At 37.6% G+C, this 24,364-nt stretch overlaps 1 protein-coding gene across 2 annotated transcripts in view; it reads right to left on the bottom strand.

Moving 5' to 3' along the window:
- The window catches only part of fign (fidgetin), a 43,865-nt gene that overhangs the window by 17,419 nt on the left and 2,082 nt on the right, over positions 1-24,364 (bottom strand). Inside the window, exons 1-2 of one of the 2 annotated variants that reach the window (XM_059342804.1) lie at positions 14,658-14,813; positions 13,759-13,793 (exon numbers count right to left, since the gene is read on the bottom strand). The exons of the other annotated variant lie outside the window; for it this stretch is intronic. Coding sequence (XP_059198787.1) covers positions 13,759-13,783 — 25 coding nt within the window. The 5' untranslated portion in view covers positions 13,784-13,793; positions 14,658-14,813. Of the gene's footprint in view, positions 1-13,758; positions 13,794-14,657; positions 14,814-24,364 lie in introns of those variants that run through there. 2 annotated transcript variants of the gene reach the window in all.

Here is a 24,364-nt window from a genome sequence, read left to right on the forward strand (position 1 = left end):
ATTTGACCCATCCAACCACCTGGACGCTGATTTTATAAATCACCAGCCTGGCGCGTCTCGTATAGATACTAAAGGGTGCTGAAAATGTTTTATATCAAAAGATCTGTGGTTTGTACAAACACACAATACAAACAAGATTTTTCTGGTGACTGGAATGAAAAAAGCTAATTCTGCTCTGATTGATCAGTGTTTCTGGCTCTTCCGGATCTGCACTCTCAGCATCTCTGCACCATCATTGCAGCCGGGGAATGACTGTCTACCTTTAATGTGAAATCACAAGCTCATTTAAAAGGTACAGTTTCTGAATACAGACTGTGTGCTTTTGTTTTCTTCTAAGTATTGAGTGTTTTGATACTTTCACAATATTTATATAGACCTGCTTTATAATAAAAACACATAGGAGTCCTTGTCTCTTTGCAGTACTGGACCTTTAAGCATTTATACACAATAACAATAGAGCAACACATGCTGTATGTGCTTTGAGAAGATGGTTATCAATAATACAATACAACCTATATACAATGAAACAGAGAAATATTCTCGTGTGTATGACAGAAACACCACACAGAAGACAACACAAATTATGTCCAACTGGATAAAGTGAAATGCCTTATTTTCTTGAATGAGCCTAAAAATCATTCCACATACAGAAATGAATGCAAATGCTCCTGTGGAGTTCTGTTTTGCATTCACGAGGAAAGCCAGGGTCATCAGTTGTTCTGTTTATTGTTTCCTACACATTAAACTGATTAAAAGTTCAAATGGAAGTCTAATTGAAAATACCCAAGTGAACAGAAAAAGGATGTTTGCCTGTAACCGCTGCCAGCTTTTCACCGAAGCATTCTGGAGCCTTCTGTGGTATCGACTGCAAGTCTCAAAGAAGGTCACTTCTCCAACACAGGCCAGACAAAAGGTGAAATGAGACAACTGAAGCAATCTTAGGTCAATATGAAATAGAAATCTCTCAGCTATACTGTAATAAAGTTACTGAAGTGCAGTAGTGAAGCCATAAAGGGGAACTTTTACAAGGAAAGAGCTGTCTAAGAGATTGGTTCGCCCACTGGCAAACAATGGCTTCTGAGAGCTGAGGTGGCATGGTCAGTACAGCACCATGCAGCTGAATTACAGCAGTCACTTTTAAAAGTAAGTTTGCTTTTATAAGGAATGAAATATAACTTATATTTATGCATGTGACATAACACACTGCAATGAAAAATATAATATGAGTAATAAGTTGTTTAAGCCTGAAATGTTGTTATTTTCCTTTATTTAGTTTTAAGTTAAAATGACAAAAACATTCATATTTTGCAGCAGTTGCTTTTGCTTTTTGGCAGATGTGATGCTCATGTTTTATGCAGATTTTTTTTAAATTTTTTTATTTTTTTATTTTTTTACATTTTTTGTGTAATTTAACAATACGTAGGAGATATATATATATATATATATATATATATATATATGTATATATGATCCAAAAACATCAGTGTGTGTATATATATATATATATATATATACACACATATATATATATATATATATATATATATATATATATATATACACACACTGATGAGTTTGTGATGAAGGTTGAAGAGGAAAGAATGGACCACAGAATAAATTCAACTTGTATGCTTGTATGCAATTAAATTTCTGTTCCAGCCAGCATTCAGCAATACTTTATGTTTTTAATAAATAGAAACGGTAATAATTGTAACAGTGATTTTGAGGCTACATAAAGATCCTATTAATGATGTTTTTAGATCAGATATTTCTTCCATGGTTAAACAGGTTTTATTATGGAACAGTAAAAAAAGAAATGCTGGAATTTGGAGGTAAAATATTTTCAAGTTGCAGGAATCTTTTACAAATGTGCTGTTATTGTACTAATATTTATTTATCTTTTAATCATTTCATTCATTTCTTTCAATGCTTTTACTCTCATGTTATTTTTTAAATGTATTTATATACACATGTATCTTGAATATTGTGCTTTAGTCTGTAGAGCACCTTGAACCTGCCCCTGTGAATGAAACATGAAAAACATGCTTCATAAATAAATCTATTATCTTGCCTAAAAAGAAAAGCAGAAAACCAGCATTTCCAACCAAACATCTAAAATCATGTTACTATTGCTGGACATCCAAGTGTTACAGTATTGGTGAGAGGGCTTTTATGTTCCTATTTCATGACATATAGGGCATTATCGCATATGGCAATAGCAGAATAATAAGTATAGAAATAAAAGACATTGATTTATGGGACCTTTTAATTGAAAAAAATCCATAATATTCCATATTTACATATTATTTTTGTGTAATTTGCATCATTGTTTGTGGTATCTGACGGCACCTACTTTTGAAAATGGCCATTTAAGCCAAGAATATGAGTGAAACATTGCTTTAATAAAACTACAGTCTATGTTCTTCTTTATTTCAAAGACGCAAAATGAAATATGATTAACACACCAACATGGTAAAAGACTAGTGTGCACTCTAGCTAAATAGTGTTTTAAAACAAGAGCTGTCTAAACTGGAAAAAAAGCAACTTAGACATTACAAAAATGGGGATTATTTACCAATATTGATCTGTTTTATGACAAGTTAAACTGGTAACACTGGTTGTTTCAGTAGTGCTTTCTGTATAAATGATGGCTGTTCTGAATGAGAGCTGTTGAAAACACTCGGAGGCAGGTGGACAAGAGAGTGACAGCCTTCAAAGACTGAAGTGTTTTGACAGAAATGAGGCAAGAAACAGCAAGGCGTTCAATGGAAATTCTTACAGAGTATTCCATAATAAATTATGAAATGAAGGAAAGAAAAGAAGGTTAACTTGTGGCACGAAGCGAACGAGATAATAAATAGAAAGTAGGCATTTCAAATATGTCTACATTCTCTATTTGAACAAACGCATTTCTTCTGCTATAAATCCATTTCTCAGGTAAGTTAAGACGATTTTTCACCACAAAACAGAAATGACAATAAACAGACATTTCATTAAGTCGACCTCAATACGCTGTTTAAAGCAATGATTGTTCTACATTGTGCTGCATTTGCATGTACATAGTTCAACCAATTAAAAGCTAATTAATTAGACACAATTCTATTAAGAAACAAATCCCACTCATCAATATACACAACCTAGGGTCACCCATTGCTCAAATGTGAATTGGCTCTCTGCACCACACGGACCAGAGAATAGCACTATTGGAGCTCACAATAAACAGTTTGGCACGGATATATTTGATGGAGCACGAACTCATCAGTGCCGATGGATTTTACTTCCCTGGATAGAAAGCAGGACCAGGATGTGCTGCATGAACAAGCAGCTTTCTTAAATGATCACTATTAGGCAAAGGTGTTCACTATCACAACTCATAATGCTCAGATGTGTTGGTAGACATTCAATACTGCCATTGCACTGATGGAAGGCTTAATGCTAGGAGCAATACTGCACAATTACAATATTTAAATCTCTGTTATCTCCGTTATGATAATCATGATGAGACAAATGTCTGCTTGTTATTATGCATTCAAACTATGCTGCCAGAATTATGAAGTTACAGCCTAGTAAATAAATAAAAAATAATGATATCTGGAGATTTATCGACTTCTTAAGACATATTGTTAACCTGCCTCAGCAGGAACAAGGGCAGCATTGTGATCCTGTACATTGATTTGAGAAAAACCCTTTATTTATTTATTTATTTTTATTTTTAGGAAGACATGTTGCATGTCTTTTGTCCAAGTTTGCATTTTGCACTGTATGTTGTTGTATGTGAGCCATGTCAAAGACAATTTTCTGTCATGACGGACAATAAAGTTTTTCTGATTTTGATTCTTCCGATTTATGTAATTCTGCATATTATTGTGATTGTTTTACAGACTTTATGTCTGTACTGAAACAGGGTGAAAAGTCTTCCTGTTATTCTGTTATTCACTGTGAATCCTGATGTGATTCTAACTGAAAACCAATCGATAAATAAATAAAAAATGATAAAAACGCAATGAGTAAAACTTGACTGCATCCATTTTCTGATTTCTTCAAATCAAGAAAGAAATTATATTGTGTCTTTCAATTTAAGTTTGTATTTTCTCTTAAATTGCACCTCATTTAGTTAATGACTCCTTGTCTGTCTTTCCAGGTTCAACACTAGTGTGAATGAGTAAGTAATCAAAAACAATAAGCTTTTTGTGATGTGTGTTCATATTTGCAAACATTAATTTGATTTATGGCCATTAAATGTAAATTTGAAACCACTGTCTGCTGCCAGAAAAACTTAAATAAAAAACTGAATTTTATTTAATCAATGTCTTATTATTATTATCAATATTATTATTGTTGTTATTTATATATTTGTTTATTCTACTTTATTTTTACTTTTGCAAAGCAGCCATAATATTAAATGTCCTATTATGGCCCTTGGTCCTGGAATTATCTGCAGTCACTTAACCAAAAACCACATGATGATAAATTATTGCTGCCTTGCTAATGCACTCTACTGTAAAATGTATTTTTGTCGAACTGATATTGTTGCTGTTAATTATCCTGTTATGTGTTGGATGCTACACAATCCAGTATAAATGTCATAATATTCAAAACACTACATGCAAGCTCGCTGAAAAAAAAAATACTCCTAACAGCTATTTGAGACAAAAATAGTAATAGGTCTAAAAGTAAGTAAGTGCTCCGTGGCCTATGATTGCAAAGCTCGGATGAAATCTTTAAAAAGGTTTGATTCTTCCCACTGGTTGAATGTCTGTCTTCCATGTGCCAGCTTTCCATCTATTACAATGATGGCTTAAAAGAGGAAAGTAGGCAAACGGCCTGCTGGCTGAAATATGCAATAAAACAACAACCACTCCACAGTTTATTTGTTATGTTTTGCCTCTCTTACAGGTTATGTGCATACTGTTAAATAAGCTCGCCTCTGGCTAGTGCGAGCTCCCTTGATGAATCGCGAACTGCCGACAGTGAAGCGTCTAAGTATACTGGTCCACTTTGTACAAGGCAATTCGTACAGCCTTGCTCATTTGGGTATGCATGAAATAACAATATCCTACTGGGAGCATTCTGAGTTTCAAACATTTGGGGTCAACTACACGAGCAGATTCCACATGTGCAGCCCGTGGCCACTGAGGTCTGGAATCTACCTCCCTCCTGGCTGGGTGACGTTGCATGTTCTATTTCCAGACCGAGGGTTGAAGTGAGGCTGCAGGGAGTGTAACACTGACCCACATGACCTGTGACCTAGAAAAGCTGCCTGAAGCTCTGCACACTAAAAACTCCCCACTCCTTTGCTACAGCCTTTCAAAGGCAAACAAAACCTTTGCACATAGCATGTGTCTTTTCATGCCAAATGATTTGCATCCTTTTTATTCACATCTTTGACTTGTTGTCAATGTATTCCATGCTGTTGCGGAGCCTGATGCTCACTCTCTGAAGTCTCAAGTGGGAAGAAAGAAAGGAAGTCGAAGAGGCAAAACTGCTTTACTTTCAGGCCCAGTGTCTACAGGCCACATGTCTCCAGTCATCTGTCACTAGTTTACATACATACTATGACACTTCCTCTCTCTGTGGGAACCCGTTGTCACCACTTGGCCGCCAGCAGAGGCTGACTGGGTGCTAGATGGGTCTCCCCCAGGTACCTCTAGGGAGCCACATTAGGCCTAACTGACAGACTGACAGGAACGCGCAGACACACAGGCAGCCGCACACACACATACACACACATACAGTCCATCCCTCGCCCAAGCACTCACTCCTCCTACAGTACACCAGCTCACATGCTCCCCAGGCATGGCACACTTTGCATAAAGCAGTGACTTTGCTCTACATCAATTTTTTCAGACACAAAATTATTTTTCACCCCTCTAGCCTCTCCATGCTACATGGAAGTTTTGAAATGAATAATGGAAACAACAGAGCTGAAGACTCATGGGATCCATTTAAAGATGTGGGAGAGGCGATGCAGTCAGGGTTTGGACTGCAGAAACATCACGCTCCAAGTAAATGAATCTACTATTGTTCTGTACAGTATAGAAAAGCTGCTATAAACCCAGTGCAGGCCCATTTATGCCAACAATGACATCATATTAATACATTTTCCTTTAAATCAGCGCAAAAACACAACAATAAAAATACACTTTTTATTTCAGCCTAGGAAAGAAACGACCTGCAGCCAAAATGAGCAGAAGGAAAAAGAAAACCAGCTACAAACTTGAAGCCATTCTGTCTTATATCTGCAGATGTAATATTACATACTGGACTCATACAGAGATTTTTAAATAAAATGAATGGAGGTTCTTGGGGCGGGAGGGTTAAGTAACGCTCCGAAGTTAGATTCAATTTTGCGATGAAAAAAAACCTGACATGGCCATTTTCACAGGGGTCCCTTGACCTTTGACCTCAGAATATCTGAAGGGCTCTTTGGGCACAAGTCTCGCCTTCAGAGACATGCTCACTTTATACAAATCTTTTGCCATTTTAGACAAAAAACAAGTAGTTTTCTACATGTAGTATAAATCTATATTTTTTCTAAAAAAGGTAAATTTGAATATTCCTTCACACTAACCCTATTTAAAAATCTAGAGGTCTACAACTGCCACTAAGCACAAAATGCGCTTTTAGTACACACAAGATATATTTTAAAACAAGGAAAAAAAATACAAAAGTAAAACACCTATTTAAAGTAGTGCGTTTTTTACAACATCCAACATCGCAACTGGACAAATATCTTTTTCCTTTTGCTAAAGTGGGAGTTTATTCTATGTTTAGCTTTTCTCAACAAAACCTTCGTTTGGTATTTCCACCTTGCCTCCCCAGATACTTTGAGTGGAAGCGAGCGAGCAAGCGCGGGGCAGTCCACTGTAACAGTTATTTTAGACCATGCAAAGTCAACACGACTCCCTGAGGTGATCTCCTGATAATGAACACAAAAGAAGTGTCAGCCCTCATAAAGCTCTGTGATGATGCTCAACTCTTGAACGCTCTTTTTCTTTCCTTCTTCTACTTATTTTTCTGATTTAAATTAATCTAATTCCGTGTGGACTCTTAGAGGGGCTGTCAAATAGGCCACACGCCAGGCAACAAGACTTCTGGTGACTATTCACTTACACCGTGCAAGTGCGACTCAAGTAGTTGGGAGGAGGAAAAAAAACAGCTTTAGCTTTATGAATTTAAATTGTCTACATCAGGGATGGGCAACTTAAATGCTGGAGGGGGCCACAATTTTTCATCGACACCACCACGGGGCCACATATAGGACCGTGCACTTAACCAGATATGATGAAACTGCAATTTTAAATATGTTTACAGTGCAGTAACTTAACATATTTAATGCTCAAATGCATGTATAACAGTATGAATAGGAATACAAAAGATTTGAAGCAAAAAAAAAAAAAAACACTTACTGTGATTTCTCTTTTTTTAGTGCAAGAATAACAGACCAACATTAATTGCAAGAAGTCATTTTGTGCATTTTTAAACTGCACTTTTAAGATTTAATGCTCAAATGCATATAGTCATACTGAGGGCCACTTCAAGTGAAGGTGCGGGCCGTATGTGGCCCCCGGGCCTCCAGTTGCCCATCCCTGGTCTACATGCATTAATCAACCAGGATCATTTTCCATATTTAATTAATTATATCTGCATACAGCATCCAACCAGTCTCAACTCTAACAGCTACCAACACATTTTGTAGTTTATGCAGTTAACTAACAAAGCAGCTAACAGCCTAACAGGCTGATAACAACACTATACAACATCACTGGCTAGCCCCAAATACTCAGTCTCCTTGCTTCACATCTGCACATGCTGCTGTGTTCACATCACAGTGTCACTGCAGACACCCGCTGCCTTGCCGCAGCCTGACACCTTAAACCTTTATGGCAGCGTATACTCACCCCTCTATCCCCTCTCCTCTCCTCTCCTCTCCCTCCGCTCTCCCCCCCTCCTCTCCACGCCACGCAGCCAGACCTCAACCCATCCTCTCCCGTCCCTAACACTCAAGGCCCCCTCTGCCAGCACTTGGCGCGGTGCCAACCTGTCAGCCACCCGACTCCACGGAGGATGAATGAATCGCTGAGAACTTTGCAGAAAAACCACTGATAGCTCGCATCTCGTCTGATCATCGTTTCGGCTAATTGTCTCAAATATCAATTTGAGACAATTAGCACTGGATGTGATGAATGGGACAATGAGAAAGCGTCAAAAAGATTATATTCAAAGCGAATCCTTGCATGCTTTTGAATATAAATATCAAAGTTAATTTGAGCGTGAATTAAAACACTATTATATTGTCACAGAATGACAAAATAAAATGGTGGTCATACAGCGTCAGACATATTCAAATTCTGTTCTTACACTTACATATTTTATCTCTTATTAAATTTGGACCGAGCTACATTTTTTGTAGAATCAAAGCAGTGGGATCACAGTCTCTTATCATAATTTAGGGGTTATATTGATTAAGTCAGGTCAGCACCAAGACAAAATTGAGTTTGAATTTTTTTGTGTAAAAAGTAGATTTTAAACACTTCCATTTACACATATTGAAGCTGACAAACGTGGCGTGCTGAAAGAAGTACTTAAAGGTTCTCCAGCTAGAATGGTGGCCTCGATCGCCAGATTAGTCCGACACTGTTTTGTGAGAACACAAGAGGAATTTCAATACAGCAAAATATTGAGTTTTCTCTTATCCTCTTGTGAAAGGCTTGCTGCTCTCTCAAAATACAAAACTCCCCAACAGCATGCAATAAAAAATAAAAAAATAAAAAAAACACCTTGGAAGAAGGACAGGAAAAAACACCTCTCTTCACCAAGGTTATTCAATGATAAGCAACAGTACTCAGGCACACAATGACAGCTCAAAGTGCCAGCTATTTTCAAAAGTCATGGAATTGTAGATTTTCCTAATCATAGTCCTTGAGGGGTTTATATTCACCGCCTGAAAGTTACAATAAACAATCTCACCAAAGACATAATTTAAAGATGTAGAGGCAGATTCAGTCATAATGTTGTATGATTATTTTTTTTTATGGATAAATAACACATTCTGAAGCCGTTCACTACCACTCTATTCTGACACTGTGCATCCATCTATGAATGACACCCTCAGCCATAATACGACATAATAAATCATTTTAAGGGGGTGTAATGTAAAGAAGGCTACATTAACAAGACTGCTGAAGAGTTTTTTTTGTTGTTTTTTTGCAAGATACACACACATACAGACTCGCAGCCAGGCAACACTCTATCTTTGCTGAAGTAACGATAGCAAAGCCTTCAATCTTTTTAGCCACCAAAAAAAAAAAAAAAAAGAATTTAGCATGTCTAATTAAAATGTAAACAGTGTAATGAGGACATCAGTGATTTAGGCAAACGTCTCTGTGGCTGCCACTGGGGGTATGATAATTACAGAGGCAAATCTATGAATGCACATGAATCTCCTACAAGTCCAGATTAAAAGCCTTAGTGCTAAACCTAGTTTAGTACACCTGGGGATTGTCTATTCTAGCCAATCCCCAACAGGCGCGGAGCTGCCTCGTCTCCTTATGAGTGCACAGACACCTCGTGTGAAGGAGATGAAACAAAGCCTCTGTTTCAATGTGTTGGAAATGAGGAGAACAAGGAGTTTAAAGCAACAAATGCCATACTCCATATAAATAATGTGCATGGCATATATGGCCTGAATAAACCAGCATTACAACATGACTAACGTATGTGTTCCTGTTATTATTTAAGGAAACATAAGCTCTATAGGTGTCTTGTGCATTATGGTATGGATGGTAAAAACATCAAAGAAAGATTAGTCCCTTATTAAAAAAAAAATAGAATGAGAACAAGGTATTAAGTGCACCCTTAAAAAAACATGCACAAAGAGAAACATAAGCGCACACACAACATACAAAGACGTGCATGCACACAATACTGTAACACATCTAAATGATGAAATAAATGCGCAAATATAAGCAGAGGAATCTATTAAACAGCGAGACTAAATATCCACCTGATTCCTTATTAGCCATTTTATCCTCTAGAACCTGTTCAACTAAACTGGCAGAATTCTGTTAGAATTAGAGGAACAAATAACACAACAGGCTTGTAGCTAGGAGGCATATGAAGGGTAAGTACAAGCAATGGTAGGCGCATGCATTTTAGAAAATGTCCATGCCATATGCTGTCACTCAGAGAGAAAAAAAAACAAGTCTGAGCAGACAGTCGCTGTGTCTAAATGAGATGGTAGGAGGAGGAGGAGGTGGAGGAGGAGGGGAGAGAAAGGGAGGATGTCAAGGATTCATGGTCCTTCATCTTTGCAGTAGAGCAAACACGTCCCTCAGTATAGCAACAGACAGCTGCCTCCACTTTCTAATGCAGTCCAACTTAGATCACTGCAAGAATTGTCAGCGTAGAGAGAAACACACAAAGATAACATAGCAAAGCTGCCATGAGGGAAACGACAGAGATGTGGATACAAGAGAGGGAGACGGGAGAGAAAGAGAGAGGGGAGAGAAGGAGGGAGGGAGGGAGACGTGGAAGAAGAAAGACTGGAGTTTTTTTGTCCCTTCTCCTAGCGTCTTACTCCATTGGGGACTCCCTTTGCTTTTTACATAAAAAACTGGAAAGACACCACTTAACATATTTACTTAAAATGACAATCCTGCACTGATCTGATATAATACAGTCAAGAGGCTGAATGGGATTTCTGACAAATAGATCCATCTGTAAAGATTAATATTTCATCAATTTACAGACAGCGTTGCAGACATCCCAGGGGGTGTTTACACAGAGTCAGCTCTAGGTATTCAGGAGCTGGCTTTAACTCTCATCATTAGTGCACATGCAGGGCTGTGGATAAAGTGTCTGTCCTGTCTCACACCGCTTCCCTGCAGTAACGCTTTAAGTCATGCTGTCAATTGTAGTGATCACTGATAGTGTTACACTCTTCAGATTATGGACAGAACATTTAGAGCGGTTTAATGCGTCACACAGACACGTTAATTGACCGAACAGTGAAACAAGGATGCTGTGTGTCATAATGCTCTACAGATATCTCTGGAAACCTAATTTGATTTGGGGCAAAAACAAAAATAAATAGGAGCTTGTAAAGCAGATTTTTTTTTATCATTAATCAAATTGTAGAAATTTGTAAAAAATATTTTGGATTTTTTTTTTAATGTCGCGTGCAGTGACTGCACCAGTTCTTTTGTCAATTAACACAACCGAATAGAAGCTAAAAAAAATTCAAGACAAGTTGAGACATTGTCTAAAACAGAAATAAAACAGAAAACTCGACAAAGACGATACATTTAAGGTTCAACATGATACATTTGTTTTTTTATAATAATAGTTTGATAATTTGATGCATTCTGTTTTTATTATGTTTTACACAGCGTCCTTTTTTTGGAATCAGCTTTTTATACCATACTATACTATACTATACTAAAGTGTAGGATGCACATATTGGTTATACTGTGTATATATAAAATTAATAGGAATCAATTTTGATGTTGTGTTAATGTTGATTATACAGTTAATGTGCACTGTTCCAATATATGAACAAACTGTATTTTGATGCAACTTTGTTCTAGAAACTTTCATGCCAATAAAGCGCTTTGAATTGAATATATATATTTCTATTTCTCTCTCTCTATATATATATATAAACATATATATATATATCCTTGTGTGAGTGTGAAATCGGTGGATGTAATTATTCGCTGTAGTTTACTTCACACAACTTCTTGCTATTATTTACAGTCACTTTTAAAGGTGTGAACATGTGTGACACTCAGTGAAGAGGGGGATGAAAACAGGAGGGTCAGCATCTGTCGTCAAATTCGGCTCAGAGTTTCACGTCAGCTTAGATTGCTATCATAAGTGCTATCCTATCAGAAATAAAGCGAGCTGTCAGCTTCTTTCCATGCACACCGAGGTGTCTGGGGTTAAGTAAGGACCTGCAAGAATCACCTAACACGCTGCAGGAGCGCAGACATGGAACCCTTCCAGCGTTTGAACCCTGATAAATATCCTCAGGTTGTACTTGATAATTAGGGTATTTAACATGAAAGATCTGGCAAGGATTGTTTTTTTGCTCTGCAGATGGGTTAGGATTTTTCAGCATACTGTAAATCTGTTAAACTGTTTTTAAATAACTCTAGCTTAAATGCAGTGTTAACATACTGCAGCATAAAACACATTATTGTGATTTGTAGAATTCATATTTAGATTCCAAATATAAAATAGTAGATTTAAACAGACTGGGTGTTTCGGAAGGCGAGTACATGTAGAATTAAATATTATTAATATCTACAAACTATTTGCCACATTGCTCAGTATCCATATCTAAGCAGCTCCAATCAAAGTTCTTTTGTAATAAAAAATACCCACCACACATGGATGGAGGGGGGGAAATATAAAACACATAAAAATCTGACCAACAAATTTAATACCCACTTTACAAAAACACATTACAACCAAACACTCAAACATAATGAACGGTGGTTGTAATGTACAGTTTTTTTCCCCTTCACTGAGTGACGGATGCTGCAATGCTGTTATTTTTTGAAGAGGAATGAAAACATACTTCAGCTCACTGCTGATGATGTTAATTTCCTCTCAAAGGAAAACATGCAAATGAAATGTGTGAACACAATTAAGTAAATTGTTCTATGGAGGTGGAAAAGGTTCGCTCAGGACAAAGTGTTTGCAAAAGAGAGACAGCACACAACTTGTTACTCCTGCTGACTTTGTGTCCATGCTCAGATCCATTTACTGGCTTGTCAAAAACCATTTCCACTGGACAAGCAATAAGTGATATTTCTGTCGCTGCCTTTTAACTCATTTGTGAGCAATTTGGATTTAGTTTCACTAGTGAATTGTTATAATGTGACAAGCAAATTAAAAAGTGCATGAAAACTTCAATTAAACAGAAAATAAAGCCAATAGTGAGTTTTCCTCAAAGTAGTTTTATATCAAATAGTGTGATTGACAAATCAGCTATAATAAAAATACTGCCAACATGTTATAGCATTGCTGAATTCTAAGTATTTCTATTGGCACTTTTCCGTCATCTTTTATATTTATAATTATTGATGACAAGATGTATTTATATTGCAGCTGTGATGCCTAATTTACTGTTCTATGGAGTTTACATATCAACAGTTATTTCACTCGATCATTTTCTAAACATTTACAAGAGTTCCTGAGCTACAGCCATGCCATAAATTGTTATAATAAATGACGTTTTAAAGCTGTCATGAAAACATCTCCTAAAAAATATTTTAAGGGCAAATATTTCATTTATGGCTAGAGCAGACTATGTCTCCATAAATACAAAGTGGGTTTGAAATGTGATCTCTTAATGGAAAATTTGCAACATTTCTACAATAATTCACATCCATTGTCTATCTGGAAAAAAATAATATTGTTATAGCAATGCATGCAAAAATATGAGAGAAGTGCAATGAAAAAGAAAGAGTAAAACTGCACATGAAGAATGTCAGTAACAGAAATCAAATTAAAATTTAACCTTCACAAGATACTTTGAAGCAAATTGATAATGCCACTTGTGAAATTATCACACAATGTGCCCTTATCTCTGGACTATTCTCATTATAATAACCACAATTATGAGCAAACTTTTGCAGATTAACCAAACATGCACAATGAACAAAAATACTGCAATAACATCCTCTTATCAAATATGACAAATATGAAATACTCACAATAATATTAATGATAATTACAAAATGAACATACCATAAATACTGGTGCTAGTGATCATGTCTTCAAGCCTAAAAACAAGAGGAGAGGGGAAGAAACAGCAGAAACGGAATTTTCACGAGGAGGAATTCCAAAGGTTGCTTCTCATTACAGGCACTTTTCTTCCTCAGATATCGGATTTCACAAGTTTCACAAACGCACGCTCCCTTGTTCTTTTCCTCGGCTGTTCATTTAGCTCGTGGAATTAAGGACAACGCAAAGCAAAAGGGAAACGGAACATGCGAGTGAAATTTATTATGAAAAAAAAAACTGAGAGTGAGAGAGGGAGAGAGAGAGAGCCCTGGACGGAGACGCAGAGAGGCACACAGGCACGGCTGGAGCCTGTCACTTCTTGCGCGAGTTGAAACGAGAGAATAGGGAGCATGTGAGAGACTGGAGATGACATAAAACACACATTCTTCATGCCGCCTATTAGAGGAAGAGCCAAAAGCAGCGTGATGCCCTCCTACCTTTACTTTTAAAATAGATTAGCAGTTGTCCCACTAACGGCGCAATGACAAGCCATGCATTAACCTCCCGCGTGCAGTTATCGCCGCAAGTTTTATTCATGCAAAAAAAAACAAAAAAACTTAGGAAACTTATTTAAGAGGTTGCTTCTATTATGTGCATATTTCCCGCAAACTACGGAGAGGAAACACTAATGCAAACTCGCTCTCATCCCGTTAAGTTCACAGCGTGTTCATATTGTGCCTTTTTTCCACAGCGATGACAAGTCATTTAGCTCGCGTAAAGGCAGAATGACTGCGCTGCAGAGCTGTGATGCGCGACACAGTCTCTCTCCGCGCGTACAGGGGCTGCTCCGCTTCTCTTTTTTTTTTTTTTTTTTTTTTTTTTTATAATTGTCAACATCGCTGAGAGAACAGGATAAGACTTACCTGTGTAGGTGCCAGGACAGCGTCACGGTTTATAGTACCATCGATCCGGTGAGTGCGCAGATGAATGGCTCGCCGAGGTTAAGCGCTGCTGCTGCTGCTCGCGATTTGAAACCATTCCAAGTTAGTGAGGGGAAGACTGACCACAGCCTCTGCCATGTTGGAATTCCAAACCCTGGACAGCTGCTCCGCTGACTGAAGGCAGCACGCTGCACACTGCGCATGATCTGTGCGGCGGGAGCCAAATTCAAAGAGAATCAAGCTTTAATAAGCTGCACTCCACCAGCAGCCTATCATAATAACATTTAGCTATAGGCTGTTTGATGTATTAACAGTTTAATTGCACTGTCTGCAAGCTATACTGTGGGCTGCCTTCTTCTGCCCCGTGCAGCCTTTCTGCTCTAACTGAGCTGCACCATATCTCTTTGTATGAGAACCTGCACGTTTAGGACACTTGTCTCTATGTTCATCTGTAAACATGATGTGTAATTTCAAAGGGTTTAAGAAGGTTATGTTTTCTGTCTGTTTGTCTGCAGAATTACAGAAAAATCACTGCCCTGATTTTCATGAAACTTGGTGGACGGGTTTAGCATTAGCAAAGGAAGAACCAAATATGTTTTGGAGCGGATCACAGGTTGGATACACAAATACATTTTCACTTCTTTAACATTGGGAGATAGGTGCTGCATTCATGTGGTGAATAAGTAAAAAAAAAAATCATGCCTCACCTGATCAGTTTTCTTTGCTCTTCGTTGTCTTGCAAATCGTGGAAACAGCTATCAGGGTGTATCTAAAGGCTCTGAGCAATAAAATACAACACATCTTCTTTGTAACGTCCATGTTGTTTCTGCATCATGACTTAAATCTCACAAACACAGCAAAGTCAGAAGAACCAGTTCCCAGCTCGGGAGATGGGGCTACGGAGCATGTGAATGCACCACGAGCCTTGTCGAGGTTCTGCACTCTCTGAACGCCATTCCAGTTGAACGTTTCTTTTGTTAAACTACTTGTAGCAGTTAGCTACTGTAGTTTACTCTGCTGGCTCAGTGAACTGTTTTCACCATAGGGGTCAGGCTGCATATTCCTCTGAGGTTATAAAATATATTAAATAAATAGTTTGAAATATGGAAATACTTCAGTTTTCTTGCTTGGTAACTGTTAACCCTCTGAAATCTTCGGCTATTATGTCCGTTAAAAATCTGTTGAAAAATCTTTACCATGCCATGTTGGTATCAGTTTTTTCAGCGCAACCTCACTTATATGTCCTGATAATTAATTTTTAACTTTGACATACTTGATCAAAATTTTGAACCCAAAAGAAACAAAGGAAAACATAAAATCTGATCTTGGAAATTATGTTTCAAAACACAGAATTTTAAATATTGAAAATATGAATACAGGTTGCATATATAACATATAACAGGTAAAATGAGGATAATATCTAGTTCAATATTTTATATTAAATATATTTGACAATATCTCCGGTTTTACTTGGTCGAATATCATTAAAAAAAAAATCTGGCATGGAGTTTCAAGACAGAACTTTAGAGGGAAGCTGATGGTAAGACTCAATGTTGCTTCATTTTTATGTCGTCGCGTCATGAAGAAGTAATGTGCAGGTGGTTTCATGGACTCCAGAGGATTAAATAACAAGATTGATATAACACATCAGCCATTACAGCCATTAGCTTAGCTTACATTAAGCTAAACTAAGCTAACCGCCTCATGGCTGTGGCTTCTTGGTGCGACTCCACAGAGTCCCTGACTACTGGAATCACCTTTTAAAGTGAGTCAACTCAACTTTGATTTGTAGTGTTTTACGCATGTAACGCAATGTTAGCTAGTATTGTTGCTAGTTGTTAACAAGAAATGGTCCTTCACTAAACCCCATACGTCATTTATGCCATTTAAAAAAACAAGATATCTCAGGTTTAATTGTAAGCTAAGCTAGCTGCTTTATGCTAAACCACCCAGAATTTAGCTGTAGCTTCATGCACATCAGACAAATGCATTAGTCTTCGCACCTAACTCAGCAAGAATGCGAATAATCCCAAAATGTCAAACTACCACATTCACAGGATTTTGTCCAGAAACATCATTTAAAAAAAGTCTTTCTTTCACTGATAATTCTCCGCCCACCCTGCTGCTATCTGTACACGGCCTTGAAAGAGAAGTGGGGGGCGATCTCTTTCCCTTTGGGGGAGACTTTCACCAAGACCCTGGTTCGACACATGATATGAGCATCGGCACCAAAAGTCCCATTATGCCCTCTCATATCCATACCCAAGGCCCTCGCAGTGATGCATTGATTCGGCCTTCAGAACTCCCTTGACTGCACCATGCTAATTCCAACGGCATGATCTTTGGAGAAATCCTACCCAAAAGGCAGGACACAGAGTAGCCACTGAGCTGCTCAGCACAATGACAGTTTAAGCTCACACACTCCAGTATCATTCATTGCTATTGTCCCTCTTAGCAGGGTTTCTTAAAAAAAAATGAAGGGAGAAAAAGAGACAATTTGCAGATTGTGTTAAAACTGTCCAAGATTTAAACCCACCCAAAAAAAGAGAAGAGAGAGGTAGAGAGAATTATAACATTTCATTTGCTCGGCGGCTAATTACACGAGGCTGCCGGTGCTCATCATGGAATAATGTCCTGTTTATACGCAGCTGACTCAACCAGAAGTGAGTGTCCACGCTCGTAGGAACAGCCTGTGAAAATCTCTGTGTGCTGTGGAGGTCACAGTGAAAACAACAGCAGTGCATTTCCAGGTGTAGCCACGTCCATTGTCTCCTTCCTCATATGGGCATGTTCAGTCTGTGCCTTTGTCCTTGTGTCAGCAGGCAGGACATTCTAAATTATTTTGCTCAGCTGCCTCCCTGAACTCTTGCTACAGCACGTCAATACACACATCACGCAGACACCCGCACATACAGCTACAGGGATCACAGTTCATGTCCATCACACACTTGAATCCTCCTTGACACAGATCAAACACAGAGGAAATAAAAAGTTAGCTCGTTGCAATGTATTTGGTGTCAGGCGATTTCAGATCAAAATTGAAGATTATGGATTTTGTAAATGCGTGTCTGAAAAGATTAATAGCTGTATGAGTACATTTAGATGTTGAGGACTTAAAAAAAATATTCCTGCATATCAGAGTATTTTTTAAGATGAATATTAGGTTATTTATATTACCCCTGTAACGAGGAATCAACAAATTTCAAAGAATAAAAGCTGAATGAATGTAAAACGCTTGCTCACATCCGCTTTCCTGTCCTGCACGCACACACACACACACACAGACACACACACACACACACACACACACACACACACGGTGGAACTGTTCATTTCCCCAGGAATGAGGTTAGGGGTTTACATGGCACGTGACTGCCTGTTTTTTAACCTTCTGCCTACAGACTCTTATGTCATGTGTGATCACTTCAGCGATGTTGCTGGGCGTTTATTGTTTCTGCCATGAAACACTGACTTTGGAGAAACCAGCTGCATCGAGCCTTTCCCTCACAGGAGCGTGCATCCTGATATAACAAAGGAGATCTGACTGCCCTGATCAGTGGTTTGTAGAATTATTGACTCATCTTCACTGTGATTGTTGTTAAACACTGTGTCATAAACGCAGCTCGTAGCATCAATCTTAAACTGAAATAAATACTTGTATTCAGTGATTCCAGTGGCACTGAAAGGAAACGATTACTATTCTTCAAACAGTGTTTATATCCTCTATCATTACACAACTTAACCATATCCGATTTGGGGGCTATTCATGGAATAATGATGTAAACAACACAATTTGCAGAGATGCTGCATTGTATCTCTGCACTATCAGAGGCAGTGATTCTCATCAGGAATCGAGATCTTATTCAGAAATAATACACTCACTGAGGCTTAAGACACTGTGGTCTAGTGAATATTAAACATTTGACTACAAAGAGGACATAGAGAGAAAGATGTGCAAAAAGTGCAAAATCACAGGCTTGATTTCCCACATCATTTTTCGATGTGTATCCAAGTTCCTGTATAGACTGGGGCTAAAATCCTAATAGGGACAAGCTTGAAGTGAATAGAGCCCACAGAGGATAAGCTACTAAATCTTGCAATAAAAGCAATGTGATTTACAGTAAATTCCACAAGGCTGACAGTGCCACAGCTGAGGGCATAAACACTCCTTTCAATGCTGCGCCTCAGTTCTGTCTGCTGTGAACTACAATCACACAGGCATGCTGCTCAGCAGCAGTGACTTTGATAAATCACCAGGAAGTCCCACTGTTGGCTTAAAACTAGAACTTGTTCAGTTGCAATTCTGCATTTGTCCCTCTTTAATGTGTATGGAAGTGGCTTTAGCAGTAATCTGTCAGTGATTGATTAGGTGTGGCCAAATCCCCTCTCCGTTCTCCTCGACTGGCTCACTGTTCAGCAGCCACAGCTGTGTATTTACAGAAAGATGGCTGTATTAGAGAAGAGGCTGCCTTATTTACCTGCAACATAAACACAGTTACTTCCACTTGGGGGTCTATACACACAGGATGACCGGCAGTAAACAAGAAACAAGAAGTGACATGTTCTTGTTGGTGCTGGATTCATGCACCAATGGATGAACAAACAGGCTTATAGACCTATGACGGGTTTGTTTTGGGAAAGAAGAAATCACATCTTAAGCTGTCATCTGTGTTTGTAACAGTCAACAATAACACCGTCTAATATCTTAATGCAGCACAATTACCCTTTATCCTGTGAAAAATGTATGTAACTATTAAAACATATTTATTTTGTATGTGACACAGGAGGTTGAAAAAGCAATTTAGACAGGGTGCTGGGTATTGATCACACTTACCAGCAGATCCATTTTAATTAAATATTAAGAGAGTGTGCTGCATTGATAGCACCTGAGCAGCAAGCATTCTTGTTTTTCTTTGCCATCATTTAATATTTTTTTTTATACAAACTAAAAAAGAAGACATGCTTTAATAACAGTCACATGTAATTAGGCTTGAAGTATTAAAGCAAGGCCGGGTTTTATCCGATGAATTTTGTATTCAAAGAATATTTTAGTTATTTTTAAAAGAAGGTCTGAGTATGAACATCCGTGCATGAATTTTAATGGAGATACTTAAATGGTAATTATTCCACTCAGGCTCAAACGTAGGTAACAAATGGAATTCAATCAGTGTCCGTGCATAATGATGGTCATTAGGAGAAAGAAAATAATAATGACATCCTATCTGCATTAAACCTGCAGACACTTTACACAATGATCCTGCAGCCATTATTGATCTCCATGGAGATAAGCAATTGTCACTTTTCAGCATTGTGCCTGAATGTTAAATACAGCTCATTTTGTTTTTCTGCAAACTATTTCAGCCAACACTAAATTTTCATTTAATTCACTTCCCTACTTGAAATCCTTGGTCTCATTCCACATGATTGTAATTTTAGTTCATTGTCACAGCTGCCTCTTCAGTCACCACCACTATTTTTCCCTCCGATTCAAGGTTTCATAAGGCTCGCACAAAATGAACATCAAACCTGAATGTGTCTGTAGAGATAGTTTATGTGCTCCTCTTGAGTGCATAAGTAAATACGCTGTATGTAATGCAATGCAGCCAGCAAGCAATCAATGCACACTTTGTAAAGACTTCTCATTACTGCCTAATGTTCAACAGAGTTAAACTCGAGGCAAAAATACACCAGCTTGTAAATTGTACACCAGCTTGTAAATTGTACTCTGTAGACATGCATATTTCAATTAAATGCATTTTAAAATACGTATTTAATCAATTTTTAAGTATTTTATGAGAAATAAGGTATACTTTGTAACAAAATACATTAATAGCTTGTATTAATGTATTTCAACTATTAAAACAAATTTTTGAATATGTATTTTATTCTCAAATAATGAGCCTAATGACAGCATGCGGTTCACGTGACATGTGCAACTGTATTTCATTTGTTTGTCACTATCAGTAGCTTAAGAAAAGAAGCTGCTATGAGGCAAGGACACATCGTCAAGTATGGCAATATGAAAGTTATAGACACATTCCTATTAATTTTTGACTAACCGGCGAGGTCAGCCCTACACATGGGTGTGTATGTGACACCCGTTTTCAAACATGTTGTCATTGGCCTCATAAAGGGCTTTTACTTCACTCATTTCATTTCAAAAGGTAATTATTAAGGCCCAAGCACCAAGTGGTGCAAAAGCGATATTGTTCTTCTGAGGTTTATTATATCATTAAATGTATTATTACGCGTTTGTATTAAAAGGCCCAAAAGCATACTAACTACTAACATCTAACTACTAACACATTGCCAACAAAATTGCAGAATCTCATTAACCAAACACAGTCAGCCATACACTAGGTTTTCACCTTGTCTTGTTTATTATGTTCACAATAAAATAGGACCTCAAGGGCTAGCTGCATGCAAATAGCAAGGCCGTTTCTTTACGTAACGTCAAACTACTGACTCATTGCTCACTGACCTTCTGTTTACATAGATCTGCTGCATGTCTTTTAGCAGGTGTTTTTTTTATTCCACTCCTGTGTAGTTAGGCTACCCTGGAGGTTAAAGTTAACCTTAAATGTTAGATACATTTTTAAGGGGTTTAAGCTGGTTAACCTTGTGACTTTGTATCAGTTTATTATTGGTTAACTGTTTGAGCTAAGGGTTAGAATGGAATAATTGTTGGCAACTTCGGTAAGTCAGAAAATCGGGTTTTGTAACATTGCTATTCATAGGTATTTTAGTTTTATTTTAAAAATTGTCTGGGAAATAGTTTAAGCACAGGGTTTTAGAATTAGCATAGTAAAAACCTTTTTCAGTGCAACAGTGGGGACTCTGCTGTGAAGAACACAGAAAGACACTGTGGTTCGTAACATGCATGAGGGACTTTCTATCTATCTTCTGAGGCAGCGAACACAACACACGGCCTTGCAGTGACCATTACACTGCAACCTGAGCTTATCCAGACATTTTATGACTGAATAAAGTAACTTAACTACCCCTAACAGCATGCACTTTTCAGTGGCTGCAGAAACATGCAGATTTCTCTCACACACTAGTCCCAAAGAAACCATTTCCCACAACAAACTAGCATGACATGACATGACTTGCATTTTATCTTACATTTTTATTTTGATACATTTGATGAGTAAGTATTTGTTATGTGTAAGAGACTCTGGGATATAAAAGCAACAGAGAGAGCAAAATGCCCAGTCTTCAATCAAATATTTCATGTTTACTGCAGAGACACAATGTCTTAGTTTTCATCCTTTTTTGTGTAACTCATTATTAGTTGAATATTGTAACAGTTGCTTACACATATTGTACAGTAGGCAGCTTGTATTGAGTGTTCTCCAAGATGGCCACTTGGTTGAATAATTAAATAAGATCTCCAATCAAATGATCCATGATTTGCATGCCTTCTGTTGCCAACTCGCTCCATCTGTTTGGTTTTCAGAGCTCTGACACAGTGGCTCGTGTGAGTGAAACAGCAATAATGTAATTGTGGATGTGACAGATACACCAGATGATGCAGGGACTGTTCGAAAGTCTGGTCCAAGGCATACTGTATAGCACGGTGTCATATGGTCCGCAAGAAAGCATGACAAAAACTGTTTGATAAAGACTCCCTACTGTCTCCTCCTCGTCACGATTAACTTTACACAGCCTCATTCATTTAAACGCAGCCTCCTCGTGCTGGAACTGTGTTTAAAGCATCTCTTGAAGCATGCCTCGCAAAGTTCATGTATCTTAATTGAATAGCAGGCTTCAGAGCTTGGGAGGGTGAAGGACAATAGTAGCAGGGCCAGTTTGGCTGGGTGCCAGTGGACAATGCAGAGCGGGCCTCAGCTCTCAGCAGCAGGCAGAGCCCATGCCGGAGTCCACATCAGGAGAGACAGCCTCTGCTGCTTTGATGGATCTGTCATAGCAGCCAGTGTCTGCCCTCAGCTGGGGTTCAGGTATTCACCACCAATAACGTGCTTCTATCGTCTCAGTGTATTTTCTCTTGTTTGTCTCCCTTTCCTGATGTGTCTGAAGGGCAATGCAGTATTCTGATTGCATTATTTTCATTAAGTGTAGGCTGAATAATTGTTAAATTTCAGACAATTTTCAGAAGTTGACAATCTATTTCAAACGCCGCTAAACTTCCTTTAAAGCTTAACACACTCCTGTGAATTATAATCTCCACTAACATCATTTATTCACTTTTCTAGTTAATAATTCAACAATATTTGGGCCAATAATAAACAGCCTCCGAGCCGCAGTCAAAGATCTAAATGGTAAAATTGCCACTAAGACACAATTTTCTCCAGTTGTAGGCTTTTTATATTGACGTACGTCCGCTTATTAAAACCAGTGATGCCAAGGTCATTCAATTAATGTCTCTCCCTTTTATCAGCTTCAGTGGCTCCACTGTGACTGAGTGCCACTTTGCCCATCACACTCAAGTGTTTTTGTGCCCAAGACTGGAGCCCACTATGATCACATCATTTCATTTTTTTTTTTTTTTTTTTAATTCTGGTCGATGAAAATAGGAGAGAAATAATGAAGAGATTTGAAAGATTTGTTTTTTCTTTTGTACAATTGAGTATTATTTTAATAGGTATGGCCATCATTTGTATCATTTATGATAACAGTTAAATTACCAGGTGAAATATGGAGATAAGGGTTAAAAGCGACACTTCTGCAGACAGCTTTAAGTTACATTTGACATTTACATTTAGTCATTTAGCTTTTATCCAAAGCGACTAACAGGAAGAAGTTATACTAAAGCTTAAATTTCAGTTGTGAAAATATGAAACAAAAGGCAAAAAAGAAAATATTAGCCAAACTGATTATTGTGCATGTGCAGCTTTTATCCCGGTTTAACAACTTCACACAGTGTACTTTTCATAGCTGTGTGTGCTTACATGTTCCTAAATTAAGCCATCAAGTCTCGGCTCAATTTTCTGGTATCAGACTATCAAAAATGTTCAAAATCTTTCTTTTCTTGAAAAAGAAGACACTCATACAGTCATGGAAAAATTATTAGACCATTGCTTTCTTCAATTTCTTGTTAATTTTAATGCCTGGTACAACTAAAGGTACACTTGTGTAGACAAATATAATGATAACAACAAAAATGGCTCATAAAAGTTTAATTTAAGAGCTGATATCTAGACATTTTCTATGGTTTCCTTGATATTCATTACCAAAATCATTATCAAGAAAAGCATGGAAAATAGCTAGATATCAGCATCATCTACAGATAATTCTCTAGGTCAAATTCATCTTTAACTTAGTTTATTTAGCATTTTGCCTTTTCTTTATGTGTATTAATAACATTCAATATCATAGTTTCTGGAGGTGGAGAGAGTCTGTAACCATAGCTGCACAAAATTGTACAAAAATAACAATTACACTAATGGATAGTAAAAAGGAAGATGAACTGATAAACAAAAACTTCACAAAGCCTATAACATCTGTCATTAATACACTGTAAACTCTCACAAAATCACAAGGCTGACAACTAACCACTCTGATAGACTGTGAGTATTTACACAATATTATCATATATGTATCATTATCATGATATCAATATTTATATTTTAAATAACATGGTTATTGCACCCCTGGTTCAAGGTATGCAGGTTGCTGTTAGTAACATATACAATTTTTATCTTTGACAACTTAAATTAAAGCAGAAA

The sequence above is a fragment of the Centropristis striata genome, chromosome 10, assembly GCF_030273125.1.
Source record: "Centropristis striata isolate RG_2023a ecotype Rhode Island chromosome 10, C.striata_1.0, whole genome shotgun sequence".
NCBI lineage: Eukaryota > Metazoa > Chordata > Actinopteri > Perciformes > Serranidae > Centropristis > Centropristis striata.